Raw genomic sequence first — 20,204 nt, forward strand, 5'->3', positions numbered from 1 at the left:
CCCAGGTTCACGATCGCCCCCGCCACCTCACACCCAAGTGGCAGGCTAAGGCCACAAGTCTAGAACCTAGTCCAGAACTAGAACACGGTCAGTATGGTACCTGCCGCAGGGAGCAGACCACAAAACCAGTACTGCTCTGGGACCCATGCAGCCCGCTGGGCCACCGGGGGCCGGGCCTTTAACCTCTCTGAGTCTAAGCCACAGTGTGCAAAATGGGGGCTCTCTGTCTGCCCGTGTGGTTTTTATTTTCTTCTTCACACTTTCTTTCGTGACCAGATTTTCTACCCCGGTGTAGTCAGACCATCTCATTACGCAGGATCAGTTTTTTCTGACTGCGAGCGCTCGCCCAGGCCGGGGAAAAAGCAGCGGACCGGACCGGACCGGCGTGCCCCGGCTTGGCGCCCCGCCCTTCTCGGGGCCGGGGGAAGCCGCGGCTGCTCGGGGTAGCGGAGTTGGGAAAGTCACTTCCGAGCGCAGTCTGACTCTGGGCCACCCGCCTGCGAGCGCGCGGACCCCACCCAGCTGGAGAAGACGGGGGCGGGGCCGGGCCTGGGGGCGGGGCCTGCCCAGGGGCGGGGCGGGGCCGGCCTGGGAAGACGGAAGCCCCCAACCTAGGGGTGGCGGCAGAACCCGGATTCCGGAGCACCACGTTTTCCGGAGCCGGACCTTTGGAGACGGCGGGCGAGAAAACCCGGCGCCCGGAAGCTTTTGCTTTCTTTGACGCAAGGGCTCGGGACGCAGCCGCCGTCGGCCGAGCGCCCGGCGAGGAGCGACCCCAGACGGAGTCTTCCGAGTTCCTCCGCCCCCGCCTCGCCGGGTCCCGGAGCCTCAGTCCTCCTCGCCGCTCTCCTGGTGGCCATGGAGTGTCCGCACCTGAGCTCCAGCGTCTGCATCGCTCCGGACTCAGCCAAGTTCCCCAACGGCTCCCCGTCGTCCTGGTGCTGCAGCGGTGAGTGCGGCCCCAGGCGGCCCTGCAGCGCACCCGAGGCCCCGGCTCCGCCAGGCCTGCCGTCTAGGGGCCGCGGGCGCCGGACTCGCGGTCTCGGGAAGCGGTGCGGGCCCGGCGGCTGGGGAGGGGTGCGCGGTGAGGAGTGCGGAGCGGCGGCGGGCGGAGCGGCGGCGGCGGCTCCTTTGTTTCCCGTGGCCCGACGGTCCGGCCGGCGAAGGAGAGGCCCGCGAGGGATGCGAGCCCGCGGGGGCCACGAGCGCGTGGGGACGGCGGCGAGCCGGGACCCTGGCCTGCGGCTCGCGCCCCCGCGCCGCCGGGCAGTGCCGGGGGGCTGTGCTGGCCAGTGTCGCCGGGTCGGGGGGCCGCGGGAGTGAGTGTCCGGCCCCCACAAGGCGGCCGCACGTGTGGCGGGGCCCGAGTTGTGTCCCCTCCTCGACCGGACAGGAAAAGCGCCGCTCTTGCGGGCAGCTTTGTCTGGGCTGCTGGGCGCGCTGGGGCCCTTGGCTACCTGCTCCGGCCCCTCTTCCTTTCGCTTCCCCCTATGCTCCAGCGACCCGACCCACGCCCGGTGGGCGGGAGCCGCGACCCCGAGAGGTGCTCAGAACTCGGGAGGCCGAGGTCAGAGACTTTCATCAGCACGGGAGGGGGAAGTTTGAAAACAGGCTGCGGGCTAAAAAAGCTCAGAAGGCTGATGGAGCAGCTGCTTTGGAGGGGCGGCTCGCGTTGGCTTTCAGGTCTTCTTGGTGGGTTGAAACTGCTTTGGGATTTCCGAGTCCATGTGCTGAAGGACAGTTATTAGGTTTATGTAGTGCTTTTGCATTGCTTAAGCGTCTTAACTCCTTCTGCCGGGCCCCTTGGAAGCCCCAGTGCCCTCTTATTGTCTGCTCTAGCGACTTAGGATCGCACCGGCCACACTGCTTTGATTACTTCCTGGTAGGGCCCTGGTGCAGCCGATAGTCTTTGTTTATTAGCTTTGAGGTGATCGGTGGCAGCTTGGGTTGGGGTGTAGAATGTAAATTGTGCATTTCAAAAATCTTAAGTTCATTTGAAGAAATAAAGAGGAGAAAAGAGCAGTGGTACGGTTTAGCTGTGTGACGTTTCTCATTATGGGCCGGAGCTAGGAAGATAGTTTAGAGAATGCCTTAACACTTTTGACAGGTTACTTCTTAAATGGTGGTTATTATGTCCTTGGAGAAAAACACAGGCAACAGCCACAAAGAAAGATGTTCCCTGGTATAAGGAGTCGAGATAACTGAGGTTTCCTTGAGCTCTGAGAGGTTTGATCCTTTGCCTGCCTTTGTAAAGTCAGATTGTCTTTTTCTGCACGAAGCCTATAAAGATTATAACCGGTTAATTGATTTTGCAGTGCAGTATTGCAGTTCTTTTATGAGGGTGCAGAAAACTTACCTACGAATGTTTCTCCCACAGTAAATGTTGAGTATGAAACAACAAATAAGGTGTGTCAAATTGCTTTACAAATTAGTTGATGTTGCATTAGCTATAATTGTAGCTGTGGTGCTGCCATTGTGGTAAGTTGTTTTTTTTTTTCCAAGAGATTTGGGGGAAGAAATGACCAAAGTAAACACTAGGAAAAGCATACCTCATGAGGAATGATGAAATTACTTACTCTGTCGTAAACTACAGGGATGCAAAGCAGACAGCTCCCTTATGGCTTTTCCTAGGTAAACTCACATCAAATTTTAAAATGGCCTCACTGAGCACATGCATCTAGAAAAAGGGAAAGAGTTTATGCAAGTGACAGATATCCTGTTGTGAGTCAGCCTTGCCTTTGTCAGTCAGGGTGTCCACTTGACTGTGGGAAAGAGGTGCTGAAGATCGAACATCTCTTGAGGAACTAAAGTTAAAATGGAACATAACTTAGAGGCTTGTGCTGATACAAGGAGCAAACTAGTATGGCTAGCTCTAAGGGAGGGGTTATTTCTTGTCCAAGGGCTAGGATGGCATCTTTGCATCTTGCAACAATGTTTGTTTCTGACATTGCTTTGAGAGGGTGATTTTAGTCATGAGCTTTCATTTGTAGAACTAATAAAGCTAGTTTCGCAACTTTATGTGGATTCTTTCCTTCTGCTCAAGTTCTGTGAATTGAACCCATTTCATGCCGGCCTCCCACTAACCTGTTGGTATCCATTCATTGATATAATTTCATATTTTTATATTGAGCTTGATCTTGTTCTTGCCTGCCTGTTGTTTCAGTGATTAAATGATTATTAACTATGAGTCTTTGGCTAATTCATCATCTTGGAGGGTTATGTATTCTGGTATTTATTCTCCAACACTCTTGAATTTCTTCTTTCCTTTCATTCTTTGCTTTTCTTTTTGGTAGGGCACCAAAAGAGTAGCCAGTGTGTGGAATAATGCGGTGACCGAGTGTTGAGTCTGATTACGTTCTTTTTAGGGAGGGGAAAATCCCTGTCTTGGCACCGGGACAATAAAAGTAATGCCCTTGCCCTGTTTTCTTTGGGAGCTTGCAGTTACATCACAGTGAAACAGCCTTAAGGCAGCCAAGCATATTGCAAAAGACCAACATCCTAGGCTCTTCTAGGTAGCAATACATCCTTGGAAAGTAGTTCTGTTTCCTTTGAGCATGAGTCTTATGATATCATTTGTAAAAAATGGGTAGTACTTCACATTTACTTCACAGGTTGCTGTTAGGATGGATGGATGCACAAGGTAATTTTTGTGCAAACTTTGAGAGACTCCAAGCACTATTCAAGTAATAGGTGGTTTTATAGGTCAGAACATCTTTATAAAAAGGACTCTGAATACTTAACTATCTAAAGCCCCTTAAATAGGGACTAGGACAGACTGGCTTTATGCTGAATTATGCTTTGCAAGGAGATCTATTACTCAACAAGATTAGGGGGTGTAAGAAGTAATTATACTTCGGAATTAACTTGAGCTTCTTATCTGTGGAAAGCCCTTGGTACATGTTATGGTATATGTTATGTAATTGTGTACCACAGCGGTTCTCAAACTTTTTGTTTTCAGGCCTCTTTTACCCTCTTAAAATTATTGAGAACCCAAAGAGCCTTTGTTTGTATGGCTAATAGCTATTGATATTTGTTGTACTGAAAATTATATGTATATAATATATTGGAGAAGGCAATGGCAAGCCACTCCAGTACTCTTGCCTGGAAAATCCCATGGACAGTGGAGCCTGGTGGGCTGTAGTCCATGGGGTCGCTACGAGTCAGACATGTCTGAGCGACTTCACTTTCACTTTTCACTTTCCCACATTGGAGAAGGAAATGGCAACCCACTCCAGTGTTCTTGCCTGGAGAATCCCAGGGACGGGGGAGCCTGGTGGGCTGCTGTCTATGGGGTCACACAGAGTCGGACACGACTGAAGTGACTTAGCAGCAGCATATAATATATATTTATTATATCCTTTACAATTAATAATAATAAATCCATTACCTATTAACAAATAGTAATTTACATACATTTTCAAAACAAAAATTTGGTGAGAAGACTGGCATTATTTTAATTTTTTTAACTGTCTTTGTTGTTTGGCTTAATAGAAGACAGCTGGATTTTTACATCTGCCTTTGCCTTCGGTCTCTTGAGATATCACACATTGGGTTGCCTCTGGAAAACTCCACTGCATGCTTGTGAGAGAATAAGGGTAGAGAATAAAAGTAACATCAGTATTATTTATGAAAATAGTTTGACCTCATGTACCTCTGAAGGGTTTTGGAAACCCTTAGGGGCTCAGGATCACACTCTGAGAACCCACTTGTATACAACAATAGTAATAGTTAAGGACACCTGCTCTTATCAAAATAGCTTTCAAATATTAAAGAATTCCTTAAGGTCTTAAAACTAGCAGCATTTATGTCTGCATGGAGATTCACAGAATTTATAATATATAAGCTGGACGATGGACTCCAGTAGTCAGTGCCTTGCTCTCAAAAAAGGTTGCAGTTTAATCTAGTTGGGGAGAGACAGGAAACTAACTGGTTAGAAGTTAAATCCATGTTGTGGCTTAAGGTAAGTGTTGAAAGTAGTAATCTCCTAATAAGGTAAAAGTTGATTTATGTCTAATTTTGCTAAATTCATTCTTGTTTTTAAATGAAAACGTTTTAAATAAAAACGAGGTCATTCTTTCAAGGTTTTTGTTAAGTGCACATACCAGATGCTGTTTTCAGAAGCTGGAGACTTGGGCATTTCATTTGTGTATGTGTGTGTGGGTAAAAGGGTTGAACCAGTGGTAAAATACTGGGGAGAAAACTCGGATTGTTTAAGAAGATACTCTAAACCCAACTGTTTTCATAACTAAGGTGAGCCAAAGACTTTAAGGGTTTGGGTTAAATAGCCAGTTAAATTGTAGATATTTTAATAGCATAGGAATGAAAAATTTTTCCTTGATTAATTCTTTAAAGAGTTGAGAAATCCTCCTATAGTTTCTAGTACACACTTGCCCTCACATTACCTAAGAAAAGTAAGTGTAGATTAAGTAAATATTTTGCAATTTGGGATGGTTATTGGAGATTAATCCTTTTTTGAAGATACATTTAGTTGGATAGAGCCCTGATTATTGATCCCATCTCAATGGTAATAAACTTGTCATTTGTGATAAAACTTGAGCTAAAAATGAGATATCTCCTTGATGGGGTGATGGGTTATTTTGTACCAGATTTCTCTCACAACCTACATCTAAAGAAGACTCTTGTATGCCCAGTAGACTAAATTTTCTGGATAGGATCAGTCATTTGTTCATTGTAAGGTTGAATGCATTTACTGCTGTCTAGTAGTAACCCTGTATGAAATTAAGCGCCTAGCATGGGAGGGAAAACGAAGATCATGGCATCTGGTCCCATCACTTCATGGGAAATAGATGGGGAAACAGTATCAGACTTTATTTTTGGGGGCTCCAAATCGCGAAGCGTTCCATATTTTTATGAGTGTGAGTGAACTCCGGGAGTTGGTGATGGAGAGGGAGGCCTGGCGTGCTGTGATTCATGGGGTCGCGGAGAGTCGGACACGACTGAGCGACTGAACTGAAAATCACTGCAAATGCTGACTGCAGCCAGAAAATTAAAAGACGCTTACTCCTTGGAAGGAAAGTTATGACCAACCTAGATAGCATATTAAAAAGCAGAGACATTACTTTGCCAACCAACGTCCGTCTAGTCAAGGCTATGGTTTTTCCCGTGGTCATGTGTGGATGTGAGAGTTGGACTGTGAAGAAAGCTGATCACCGAAGAATGGATGCTTTTGAACTGTGGTGTTGGAGAAGACTCTGGAGAGTCCCTTGGACTGCAAGGAGATCAATCCTGGGTGTTCATTGGAAGGACTGATGCTAAAGCTGAAACTGCAATACTTTGGCCACCTCATGCGACGAGTTGACTCACTGGAAAAGACTCTGATGCTGGGAGGGATTGGGGGTGAGAAGAGACGGGGACGACAGAGAATAAGATGGCTGGATGGCATCACTGACTCGATGGACATGAGTTTGAGTGAACTCCAGGAGTTGGTGATGGACAGGGAGGCCTGGCGTGCTGTGATTCATGGGGTCGCAAAGAGTCGGACACGACTGAGCAACTGAACTGAGCATGTAATAAGACACTCAGTAAATATTTGCTTAATGAATGAAGGAACTTTCTTCCTTTTGACGGTGGCTGGATTGGCCTTAAACTTGATGTTTAAAATAAATGGAAAGCATAGTAAGTGAGCTTCTCCCCAGAATGCTTTCACCGGTCACCACTCCTGGCTTTTAGTCTGTAAAGTAAACTTTGACTGGATTGTGAGGAACTGACCATCTGCAGTCTTGTTATCATGATGAATTTGTAGTCTTTTGACATTCTGTGTGATGAATTTGTATTCTTTTGACATTCTGTGTTTATAGGTGGGCAGGTATGACATTTTAATAGTAAATGTGGATGGGACAGTTAAAAATCAGTGGGCCTGTGATACTTTTGAGGATTAATATTTAAATTTCATACACTTTTCTGAAGAATTTTAACTTTTTCGATAAGATTTGTAAGCCTAAGTCAAACGCAGTTGTCTTTCTAGTTTTTCTGTCAGTATCCCACCTGGAATCCCAGCCCCTAGAACTTTAAAGCAGCCTAAGCTTATTTCCAAAGTCTCTGAATAATTGGTAGTAGATGTGAAGAAGCTGGGATTAAGAATGTGCTCCATGTTTTCATTTGAAGAGGCTGCAGTCTAGGGACTGAGCCTAACATTTTGATGTTGTGAAGAAGTTTTGACACATGGATCTGAAGTTATTCTCCGAATAGTATTCTTAGTAGTATGCGAAGAATATCCTTCATGGCCTAAAAGCAGGGGAAAGGATGGGGTTGAGGGGTGAATTTGAACTGTTTGTTTCAGTTTCTTGTTATTCATTTATTCTCAAAATAGCTCATTCTCATCATTCTTTGCTTTTACAGCATTAGCCTTAGGCTCTTATCCTACTTTTTCCACTTTGAAATTTAAACGATTTCCTTCTTTACTGGAATTTGATAGATTAATTTTGAATCCTTTAAACTAATTTAGAAATATTTATGTTTTTCTAGTGTTTGTCGCTCAGTGAGCAGAACAGTGAGTAACTTAGTTTGTAGCTCATTGAGTAATGTAAATTCCTGTTTTAAAATTTAATTGAGTCCCACTCCCATCAGGGAGTAATTTACAAGGGCATTTTCCCTATCCTGTGTTGTTTTTTTCTTTTGCAGTTTTTTCCCACTTCTTGAGCTATATTAGATAATTTCCTTCTTTGAAAGAAAATACTAGTGTCCTTTGATTGTGTCCAGACCGTGGGTTTTGTGTTCAACCTAAGCATCCAAGTAGACTTGGATAGTAGCTTATCAGTGTTTGAAGTGGGAACTATATATTGTTAATGTATTTTAGTGTTTTATGTTTATTCATAGCTCCTTTAAACACAAGAGCCACTGCATTCTAGGTGTTTTAGTAGAGCTTTCCTGGACAGATGGCTTAGAAGAAAGTACTTAGATTCTCAGCAGGGGCTGTTACTTTTTGGAGGATTTATTTGTAATGAAGCTTACCTTGATTGATAGCTTAGAATGCTGAGAAAACCATTAGCAGCGGCAGCAGCTTGTTCATCTTACCTAGAATTGTTTCGCCCCAAGACTTCTCAAGATGCCCTGTGATTTCTAATAGTCTGTTTTGAGAATGTAGGTAAGAGAAGGTATGTTTCACAATGAAAGGAAATTTACCTAAAAAAATGTTTATTGCAATTGTATCTTGAAATCTCCCTGGGTTGTTGAATGATCTTCGGCTTAGAAACTTGTAAACAGAGGTCATCTTTTAACTGCTGTGAGTCTGCAGATGTTAGTGTATATAGTAATTCCAGATGTTTTCTCATCTACTAGTTTTACTGAGTAGGAGGAGAACTGAGAACAACATAAAGGAACTTCAAAGCAGTTGGCCAGCGTTTAATCCTGACTAATTTAATTAACTACCCATCCTTGTAGTTTTTCCTGTTTCATAGATTGTGAAACTGAGACAAAGATTAACAGAGTTGCTCAAGATGCTTGGGGATATTAGAGATAGCCCAGAGCTTAAATTCAAATACCATTCAAACCATACTTTTGGCTTGCCTTTTGAAAAGCAGGTTCTTTATTTTGTCATCTAGTCACTTACTGATTGATAATTTAAAGGATTAATGTGTTTGGAGACATACTTGAAGTAATTCCTCTGAAGATTTTTGATGTGAAAGTGTATTTTAAATTCTACATTTTGGAAATAATTTATTTTAAATTTCCATATTTAATTAGCCCTTCCTCCCTTTGTTTATTGATTAAAATACCAGCAAGGTGGAAGAAGGCTGTTAATACAGTTGGAAGAACACTGTTTTTGAATGTCTAAATTTTGGTTCAGATAGATTTTTTTTGTAGGCTGAAATGAGGTTTACTTTAGGTTAGATATCATGAACCAGCCTTCTCACCATAGCTGTGGATAAGGATAAAATGCAGTGAGCTCTTTGTTATTTTATAAACGTGCCCCCCTCCCATTTGTTCATTTTGTTTCTGCTGGAGGAGATTCTTCCTGGAGGTTGTTTGTTATGGGGTGGGGGAGGGAGAGAATTCTTAAGATAGAGAATTTTGCTTTTGCTGATGGTAGCTCAGGGGTTATTTGAATCTTTGCTTTTAGGCAGTTTCCATTTCATTATATTTTAAGATTTTCCAATCATATTTCTTGTAGAAGTTACTTATAGTCTTTAGGCTGCAGTGCTTAAAACAAGATATCCCTTCCCCGCCCCCCATGCACACTTCTTAAGACATACTGAAAAACAGGTATATGTTTGCTTTTTACAGATATATAATATACAGGTAAGATTAAGAAGGCAACTTCAGATTTTGAAAACTTCTGTTGAAACAAAACCTCCACATTGAAAAGTGAAGTTTGTAGTTGTCTTAGTATTTGTGTTAGCTAAATGCTTCACCATTAATCACCACTAGCTAATTAAATTTTCTAAGACCCTTTTGAGGAGGGAATTGAGAATTTATTTTGAATATGAACCAGCTTGTGTCTTTGAAAAGATATTATAACCGACTGGATTTTATCTGGAGACTTTGTCCTGTGCTTTAGAATTGAATAACTATCAGCGGGCTGTTTTCCATTTTGAGTAGATGTTCTTTCCTGATATTTTTTCTTTGTTCTAGCTGGGTTTAAGGCAGCCTTTAGAAATCTACTTGCCTATTTATCCTTGCCCTGTCCTGAAAACTCTTAATTTCATGGACTGTTCTTGAACTATCTCATCACCGGGCAGAGCAGGCTGGTGATTAACTGTCATGTTCCTGCAGGTTTAATTTAACCGATTGTAAGATAGTACACTTGTTGATTTAACTTCTTTAAATCTTTGTTCTTACTGACCATGCTCAGGTTTTCCTTTTTAGATAATAGATCATTGTCCATTCCTTTGTTTTGGTCAGAGTTTGTAAAGATCATGCTGAAATTTCTAGGCAGCACATTTTTTTTTTTTTTGGTTACAGAATGTTTCTCTAGGATAATAGATAAATGTTGAAAAATATTCTAATTTTTTTTAAAAGAACTTATATTTAACTTAGTCTGGGGCTGACATTTATATTTTTGATTGAGTGGTTTTTAAATTTTAGTGTCACACAGTAAAACTGAGATTAACTCTAGTTTCCATCTGAGTTATTTTGAATGTTAATTGTGAGCTCTTTTGGCATTGGAGAAACTGTTTGCAACAACAGACTCAAGCTTCACCTTACGTGTATGAAGTAGCTGCCAGAGCTCAACATTCATGATGTGAGAATTTAATTCTGACTTAATTTAATTGCATCGGTTTCATTTCGGTTATTTCAAGTGTTTTGTTTGTGTGTAGTCTTTTTAGAACCTCATTTAAAAAATATTTTTTGAGACTTTTTTCCTTTGAATGATTAATATAGATTTTTGGAAAAATGTGGGTCAGATTTTTTTTTAATGTACCTATTGGTTGTAAAAAGAAAAAATTCCAGTTCTTGCTTTGCAGCAAATAATTAGAACAGCTAATGGAGTTTACAGGTGCCTATTTTCTGTAATATTGGGTATCTAGCCCTTTAAGCAGAGTATAAGTATATGCCCAGTTTATGCTTTTTCTTTCCATTTCTTCATAAATAGTCCCATTGATTTTTAAAAGGATAGTTTCCCAGCACACCAGTAAATAAAACTGTGTTAATTTCACACAGATTTGTACTTTAGTGCTAACCTATACTGTATAACCACAAAAAGCTAGAAAAAGGATTGTACAACATAGATATTAAACCTGCTCTCTGAGTAAAGTCTTTGATAATGAGGTCCCTTAACGTCTTGAATGTTTTGTTGATTTATGGGAGGGAGTGCTTCCTATAAATTATGTGTGTGCATCTTTTCTTGTCTTGCATACACTTGCTTTTGTTTTGAAGTAATAGTTGTGAGTTTACATTTATGACTTGATTCACTTCTTTTGAATATCCTTTTACTATTTAACCATGGATTTGCTTACTCAGGTTGTTGGCAAAGTGTGGAATTGCATCAGATCTTGCTATATTAAATAAATGGAAATATTGGATGCCAGAATTTTTCTTAAGTGATTCATGGTTTTTGTGTTCATACTCTGTATAATCAGCTTCATAAGGAGAGTTATTTTTGAAACAATATAAGCTCCTGATAATTTTTCTGTGGTTATTTGTGTCTGGTCTTCCAAAGGAGAAGTGGCCATTTTGACTCTGATTTAGTAATCTGCTTTGACTTGAGTAGTTTTAATCCTCTCCACTACCCTTTCCTCTCATTTGTAGTTAGGGGCACAGTTCCAGCATTTAGCTGAAGACTGTAGAACAGATAAAAGCATAATAGCTTCATAGGTGTCTTTTTTTTTTTTTAACCAAAGTGGGTTTGAACAAGTCTGAGTCTGTGATAGAATGAATAATAAAAGATGTTTAGTGCATTACAATTGAGCATATGTGGTTTCACATACATTGTTTCCATATGTTGTTTTCAATCGCTTTTGAGGACTGATTTCAGAAATGCATTTCAAAATAGAGTAAAATGCTCGAGTGAGTGAGGGGACCAGTCTTATGGATCAGAATTTGCCTCTGTGTAGGAAATCAGCAGGACCAGATGCCCTGTCTTCTGGCTCTGTAGGTATCTGGCTCTGTTAACATATAGATGATAAATTTTGACCAGCTTTGAAATTACATTCTCTAGTAGAGGACACATACCATTAGCTCTGGAAATTAGCCTTGTAGTATACAGGGAGTTCAGAAGGTGCCTGGTCCCAAATGATAAACAGCTTTTGTAATTTTTATTTCGTGTAATAGGTGATAGGCATTTTTTAAGATGGAAAACAGTGGTTTAGGCAACTTCATGAATTGATAAGATTGTTATATCAGTTTACCTTTTAAAGATTAGTGTTTTCAAAAAGTAGTACATTATACAGTTACGTCTTACAGTATAGTATCAGAAGGTTCAAAATAGAACAGCAGGCTCCCTTCCCTCCACCCTCAGTCCTACTGTCCACAGACAACCACTTTTAGCTCTATTAGCTCTCTGTCATGTTTACCCACATACTTCTGAGTAATACATTATTATTTTTCAATTTATCCATTCTAGGTAGCATCTCTTGACATCTTGTGGTGGTAAGTGAGGACATTAGTATTTCATTACCCTTTCCTCTGCCCCCCTCCATTTCTCAATATGACCAGACCACAAATTTTTATTAATATTGTGATTACTTTTTTTTATTTTCTGTCATTTTATTTTTCCTTTAGTTAGTAATTGCTTTTTTTAAATTGCTTACTTTATTTTCTTTACATTTTCTCCCAAATGTAACGTATCCATTTGTCAAATGTCTATGAATATTATTTTCCAAGCATTTAAACACAGTCTCTTAGCAGTATTATTCCTGAGGCTCTCCTTCCTCAAGTGCCCTCACTTCCATCTGAGCTGACTGTTCCCTAGGCCGACTGGACAGTGTTTATCCTGTGATCCCTCACTGTCCTCTTGTGTCGGATCCCGTTCCCTGGATCCCAGGTCTTTCCCTTCCTTAGACCATTAGACCATTTATTAGACCATTGTGCTGAGTACATCAGCTAGCTCCTTTCTCAGGGGAGCCACATTTTTGATCCCATGCAAGTCTGACACCTTTATTCTACCTTTTGTACTTGACTGCTTGGTTGACTATAGACTGTTAGTTAAAAAAAGATTTTTCTCTTAGAATTTTTTTGTTTTTTTTGGTGACACAGCACAGTTTGTGGGATCTTCATTCCCTGACTAGGGATCAAACCCACGCCCCTCCCATTGAAAGCCCAGTCTTAACCTCTGGACTGCCAGGGAAGTCCCTCTCAGAATTTTGGAAGCAGTGTTCCTTTGTTTTTAGGCTTTCAGTGTTTTTTTTTCTTCAGAAATGTGATGCCTTTTTGATGACCGTTCCTTCATATATAGCCTTTTATTCTTTCTCCTGGAAGCTTTTAGGATTTTCCTTTTATCCTTGGTGTTCCGGAATTTCAGAGTGATGTGTCTTGGCATGGCTTAGTTTTTCTTTTCTTGTGATGGGTTCTCAAGGGACTTTTCAATCTGTGCATTTGAGAGTACACTCGTCTTCCCATACTTAAATCTCCTAGTTTGTACATTTTTCTTTGTACAACTTCTGTTAATTGAATGTTGAGGACCGTGGGTAGAAACTGTAATTTCCTTATCTTTTTATTTCTTTGCCTTTTGGTTCTAGTTCCTGAGATATTTCCTTGTTTTTGTTTTCCCTTCTACCCTTCTATTGAGTTTTGATAATAGTATTTATTGTTTTTAAAAGCTTTTTCTCCTTTTTTGACCATTGTTTTTCCATACATCCTATTGCTATTGTTTTGCAGCATCTTCTCTCATTACTCCTGGGTTTTAGAGTTTGTTCTGAGGCTTTTCTGTGCTGTCTGCATTGTTTCTCTTGTCTCTGGGTTCCTCTTTTTCTTTTCACAATGGTTCTTTCAAACTAGAGGTTTCCTTCACAGGATCTTATTTTATCTGTCTGTTTTTTCATGTAAGAGTGGGGCACTAAAAAGCTCTGTGAGGCTTGTATACATTGGGCTTCACCGTAAAGTTGGGGACAGGCCACCTTCTTCACTGGAGGAAGACAGTCAAAACGTCTGTATGGATATTTCTTTTTTTAGCTCCATTTTTTTCGGTATTCCCTCTGGGAGCTGTACACCTGGCCGCTGATGTTCTGACATGAGGGAGTGGGAAGTTCATGAGTTCATTGTTCCTTGCAGCCCTTGGACCCCTTGTTTTTAGTGCCACCTTTACTTTGCTGTCTGCTGTGCCCTGTGTCCCTAAGTCCAGAACTGCCTCCCGTGCCTCCCGTCCGCACTCTTCTCTGCTGGCACTTGGGCTGTACCTTTCTTCACGCTACAAAGATTGTTACTGCTCGTTCGACTTCTTCCTGAAGTTTGCCTGTCTCACATGTTCTCTTTGTGAGTCACTATCAATTTAATTTTTTATTGTCATTTTAGTGAAATGGGGTGGAGAGGAGATAAGAGAGAATTTGGTCTGCCATGCTTAATTTGGTGTTTATTTTTATTTAATTAATTCAAATTGTTTGGCCATGCTGTGAAGCATGTGGGATCTTAGTTCCCTGGCCAGGGATGGAACCTGCATCTCCTGCATTGGCGGTGTAGAGTCTTAACCACTGGACCACCAAGGAATCCCAATTGGTGTTTATTTTTAAATGAAATATTTTTAAATGCAGCTTTTAGGGTAAAAACATGCTTTGCCTTATCAGAGGTGGATTTTATTAGTAATCATCCAGAGAGTTAAATCACTAAAACTGAAATTTTGCGGTACTATTTTTGAGTAAAAGTTTAAACTCAGATTTACCTTCCTTGATAAGCAGAGCAAAATACTGTTGCTATTACCAGAGTCAGCAGAGAGAGTAGATAAGCCTCTTGGTTTGGCTCTGCTTGGGAAATTGGGAGCCAGAGTTTGGATATATGAAAGAAACATGGTTGTAAGGTCATTTGGACTACTGCAATTAATCTGTTATAATATTTTTACTGGATTAGTTTGTCATCCATTAATAAAGGGAAGTTACTGCCAGGTTTATAGTACTGTTTGGCTCTGTACAATGGTAATTTAACCTTTTCCTTTGTGTTATAGTAATTTTCAAAAAGTATGTTTTTAATAGGAAGTAAAGAATAAAAATTTAAAAATCTGAAAACCCTTTTTTTATTTTGATACACTTTCACACTTAAAGGAACATTATTAAGAATAATACAAAGAACTCCCTTGTACTCTACCTATTCATGAGTTAACGTTTTGCCACCTCTGTGTTACATGTGTACCTTCTTTCTGTATATCCCCCCCACTCCCATCGCTGAATAATTTGCAGACCTCATGTTCCTTCATCCGTAAATGCTTTATTCCCCCCGTCAAGAACAAGGGCTTTCTTTTCATTCAGCATGGGATCCTGGTTAACATTGGGACATTTAGTGACTGATATAGTAGTAGTATTGAATACACTTTGCATTCTCAGATTTTCCCAGTTGTCTCAATAATGTCCTTTCTATAGTGTCCTTCATAGCTATATCCCAGCTGTGTTGCCCCACGCAGCTCCCCTGCATCTCACCCACGATGATGTGTTTCCTTTTGTTGTGAACTCCTTTGGTCTCCTTCAGTCTCCAGCGGTTCCTTATCCTTTCTCTGTCTTTCACGTCTTGAGTATTTCTGTAGAGTGTACTTCAATTTGAGTTTTTCTGTTGTTTCTTTATGATTAGATTCAAGTCGTGCAAGGTTTTGGTAGGAATACTGCAGAAGCAGTGTGTCTTCTCAGGGCATTTTATCAAGAGATATATGAAATTGGTTTGTCTCATTTTGGTAGTATTTATTTTATTAAGGTGATATTTGCAAGGTTCTTTGTTGTAAAGTTACTTTTTTCCCTTTGTTATTAATAACTAATTTGTAGCAGATGCTTTGAGATTTTACATATAATTGTCTCATTCCTCATCAAACATTAATCTAGTAATTTAGCATCCACTGATGATTCTTGATTGAATCAGTTGTTACTAGGTTGGTTGCAGGATGTTGATTTTTTAACTTATTTCTTCTAATTATATAAGGGGACGCACTTTCCTTTCTCACTCACTTGTTTATTCATTTATTTTATTAACATGAACTCAGGTTTTCATTTTATTTCTTAACATCCTGTTGCTATTTATTTTGAAGATCAAGTTGTCCTAGATTTGGCTAGTGGAGACCTTCTTAGGCCATAATTTTGACATGTCCCTATTGTTCTTGGAGCCCTTACTTTCTGACATGGCAAAGTGCTCCCGGCTCATCTTGTACTCAGCCTGCCCCTGTCTTGGAATCATGCTATTTCTCCAAGTAGCCATCATTCCTTTTAGTGGGGAGTAATGTTTATAACCTCAGATCTCTCAGCAAATAGGAATTAAGAAATATGAAAATGTATATGTGTGAATATATATATATTTGTTTATATTTGTGTGTTTGTGTAACCATGAGTTCATTTTGGTACCTTTAATTCCAGTTCAGCACTGCAGGTCTTGTCTTGTACCTTTCTGCATTTGTAATGCCCTTCTCTAACAGTGAGAATCTGGTTCCCATTATCCTCAACACATGTACTTGTTTGCTCCATGCCATAATCAGAGAAAGTAGTTCTGAACTGAATGACCCATGCCATTGCAAAGAAAAGTGCTTATAACTAGAGCTTAATACTTTTAATGGTGTTTTTTGTCTGTATACTCACAAAATATAAAGTATTATGTTAAAAAATTGTTGTGTTTTCCTTCCTTTTCCTTCCCTTTCCTTCCCTCTTTTAACACACTTACTTGACATGCAGTCTGCTTCATTTGTTTTTGTTTGATTTCCGTTTAAAATTTTTCTGCCTTATCCTTGCTGATTTTATTTTACTTTTTTGAGTATATAAAACGTGAGTATGGGCTTCCCTGGTAGCTCAGATAGTAGAGAATGCACCTACCAATGCAGGAGACCCAGGTTCAGTCCCTGGGTTGGGAAGATCTCCTGGAGAAGGGAATGGCTACCCACTCCAGTATTCTTGCCTAGGAAATCCCATGGACAGGGGAGCCTGGTTGGCTACAGCCCATGGGATCGCAAAGAGTCAGGCACAACTGAGTGACTCTCACACACACACGCAGTTCCAAAAGTTAAAACCGTACCAAGAAGTGTTACTACCTCACCCTTCTCATTCCTATCCACGCTCTATAAACAACCAATTATTTTGATCTATCCTTGTTTCTTTCTTGTAAAAAAAAAAAAAAAAGGTTGCAGATACATGAGAGTTTTCTTTCTCTCTCAAAATGTATCAAAGTAGGTATACTCTTTTGGAATTTCTTTCATTTAATAGTATATCTGAATATCATTGCATGTTTGTAGAAATTTTCCTTATTTTTAAACCATTCATAGTACTCCATTTGTCGTGGTTCAGAGTGAATTCGAACGGTCTCCTATCTTTGGGTATTTAGGTTGTTTCCAGTATTTTGCAATTTCAGATAATGCTGCAACTAAAAGCCTTGTACAAATATACATTTTTTTTGTATTATTGGATATCTTCAGAGAAGATGGAAAGTTTTAACTTTTCAATTGTGTGAGCAATATTGTGTAAGTAATTTTATAATGCTTCAAATTACTTGTCTGCCTGCTCCTATCGTCACATCTATGGTGACCTTACAAATATATTCAAGGCTGTGGAAGTGAAGTACTTTATTGTAATTATATTTTTGTCTTGGAAACCTTGACATCAGAATGCTAGAAATGGCCTTGGAAACATTTTTAGTCTACATCCGTGTTCATCTTAATCAGTTGACTTTTCTTTTCCTTTTACAAATTCGTCAGTGCTGTTTTACTGCCTGAGTGCTCAGACTCAACTATTTCTAGTAGTTTTCTCTTTTAATTTAATTTGTATTAGATTCCTTCATGTCATACTATTAACTGGTTGCTCCCTCAGGTTATAGAATGGTGGTAGGATAGGACGGTTATACTTAGGACAGAAATAAGGATTTGGCCGTCCATTTTCTCCAGTGGGTCTCAGCACATTAGTGAGTAGGATAAACTCAGAGGAGCACTTTGGATTCCTAGATAATGCTGCTGGTCCTCTCAGCTGGTTGATGACTTAAAAGCCTTTGTTCCAACAAGTGGGCATTGGAGTAGAAGGGAGACTTCTTCCTGCATTACTAGAAAACCAGGTAAAAGATTGGGAAACATAGTTTTCCATCAGAAGGGCCATAAAAAGATTATCTATGTGTTGAGATAACAGTCCCCTCAGCCTAAGGGTGGCTGGAGCCTCCAAGCAGATTACTTCTGGCCCCCACGATGACTCTTCAATTTACGTACATGCACCATACAGATGTTATCATTTTCCATGTATGTCCTGACATGAAAAAGTTTTGAAAAATTGGCTAGAGCACAGTCTCAAAATTAGCCTCTGAGAACCAAGGACAGTGTCCCTTAAAGAGAACCAGGTAATCCTATTTATCCTGGATAAAAAAGAATTGAATTATTTAGAGTAGAAGTTTAAACCTACTGTCTGTAAAAATAAGCTGATCACTGTATCTTTTTTATATATATTTATTTTATTTATTTGGCTGTGCCGTGTCATGGCATGTGGGATCTAGTTCCCCGACCAGGGATTGAACCATAGCCCGCTGCATTGGGAGCATGGAGCCCTAGCCACTGGACCACCAGGGAAGTCCCTGATCACCATATCTTAAATCTGGTGTGATTTGAAATCATTTCTATTTGCTTCTTTGTTAAAACGAAAGTTAGAAATTTGAAAAATATTTTTGAAGACTTGGCCTGTAACCCCACATTACAATGACCAAGGTACAATATATTTTGATTGATTAGATTGGTGCACCATGATTTAATTTCTGTTCTGAATACTTCAGAATTTAGTATATCTCAGTATGGTTTTGACACCCAAGTTGCTTGTGTACTTAAGTGTTTTATCTGAGTAGCATCTTATTCAGTTTTCTAAACCTCCTTGAAATGTGCTTCTAAAGTACATTTGCTTCTGAAGTATTTTACATTAACTGTGTAAAGTTTAATGATTCTGACATTAAAGTATATAATCATTATATCAATTTTGAGATCAGCTTATTAAAATAGAATATTTTATCTCATTCATTTGATGTTTTAAAAATAATTTAATTTCAAGTCAGATACCGGAGGAGTTTCTGAAGGATTTTTGCTGACTTATTTATTTGGAATTTTTCTGTGAAAAGGAATTGTCAGCTCCCATCCTTTTAATGTCTGTAAACTAAGGGAAAAATTTCTGAAAAATTAGCAATCATGCTATATGTGGACATATGTTAACTGCCTTGTGTAGAATACCTGTCACCAGAATTAACCCCAGATAGCTAGGCAATGGCAGCCCACTCCAGTACTCTTGCCTGGAAAATCCCATGGACAGAGGAGCCTGGTAGGCTGCAGTCCGTGGGGTCACTAAGAGTCGGACACAGCTGAGCGACTTCACTTTCATTTTTCACTTTCATGCACTGGAGAAGGAAATGGCAACCCACTCCAGTGTTCTTTCCTTGAGAATCCCAGGGATGGGGGAGCCTGGTGGGCTGCCGTCTATGGGGTCGCACAGAGTTAGACATGACTGAAGCGATGCAGCAGCAGCAACTGTGTATTTTTTTTTTTTTTTAATATATTCTTAAGGGAAGGGAACTGAGAGTCACTGGGGCTTTCTGTTTGTTAGGCCCCTTGTGCCCTTCATGCACTTCGTCTCATGAAACCCTTACCTAGCCATCTGAGGCAGAGGTGGTGTTTGTCCCCTGCTACAGATGAGGAGGCAGGCTCTGAAACCAACTCCTTAAGGTCATAGAATAAAATAATGGGAGAGCTAGAAGGTGACCAGAAGACTTATGTGGGTTCTGGAGCCCATGCTTGCCTCTGACATGTTCCTTTTGAGTCTACAGAGTAATAGTCGCATTCCTGAGGGTAACCAAGTCACTTTGGTACATTTTTGTATTAAAGCAGGAAGGAATTCTTTTGGTGGGGTTAAAGGCCAAAGCCAGGGGATCATGGCCTCTGCCTAGTTCAGCCAAAATGATGTGGTGCAGAGTCTTTCCCCTGCTTCCTTCCGCTGGGCTGACGGGGCACTAGGAGGATGGGACAAATGAAGAGATGAGGGTTGACATATGTACACTACCATGTGTAAAGTAGGTAGTGGGAAGCTGCTGTTATGAAGCACAGGAGGCTCAGCTCGGGGCTCTGTGATGACCTAGGTGGGTGGGTTGGGGGGTGTGTGGGAGGGAGGGAGTATATATATGTATTCATATAGCTGATGCACTTTATTGTATAGCAAAAGCCAAGATGACGTTGTAAAGCAATTGTACTGAAAACAAACCAAAACCCAAAAATCCCATACACTTTGTTGAGACCTTTAAGAGAAAAGTCAAAGTACTTCCTCAGAAATCTTGGGAGTCTGGTTAGGATGTGGGCTCTTGACCCCAGCTACAAAGGCTGGGATCAGACATTGCTAATGGGTGTGATGGGAATCAAGTCAGGCTGGCTGAGGAATCTGTCAGCACTCTTAGGGTGAAGAGAGAATTGGAAACAGAAATGGAGGAGGATATTCTCGACTCATAATTATTCAATTAGGTTTTCAAATCCAACCTTAAATAAAATGTGAGGTTTCCCAGAATGCTTATTAGGGAACATAATCCAGAGAGGCAAAGGAATGAAGGATAAGCTCTGTAGCTTTTAATGAAGAGAAAAGGAATTCCTGCAAGTGCCAATGACATTTTCTTCAGAATCTTCATCAAGAATT

The 20,204-nt window shown here is 40.6% G+C and overlaps 1 protein-coding gene across 1 annotated transcript in view; it reads left to right on the forward strand.

The window, feature by feature from the left end:
* The first annotated feature begins 276 nt into the window (after window positions 1-276).
* The window catches only part of USP3 (ubiquitin specific peptidase 3), a 112,474-nt gene continuing 92,546 nt past the window's right edge, over window positions 277-20,204 (forward strand). Inside the window, exon 1 of the mRNA XM_055435450.2 lies at window positions 277-949. Coding sequence (XP_055291425.2) covers window positions 859-949 — 91 coding nt within the window. The 5' untranslated portion in view covers window positions 277-858. The remainder of the gene's footprint in view (window positions 950-20,204) is intronic.

Source organism: Moschus berezovskii, chromosome 9 (assembly GCF_049115385.1).
Source record: "Moschus berezovskii isolate FMDL1 chromosome 9, NW_MosBer_1.0, whole genome shotgun sequence".
In the NCBI taxonomy this organism is placed as follows: Eukaryota; Metazoa; Chordata; class Mammalia; order Artiodactyla; family Moschidae; genus Moschus; species Moschus berezovskii.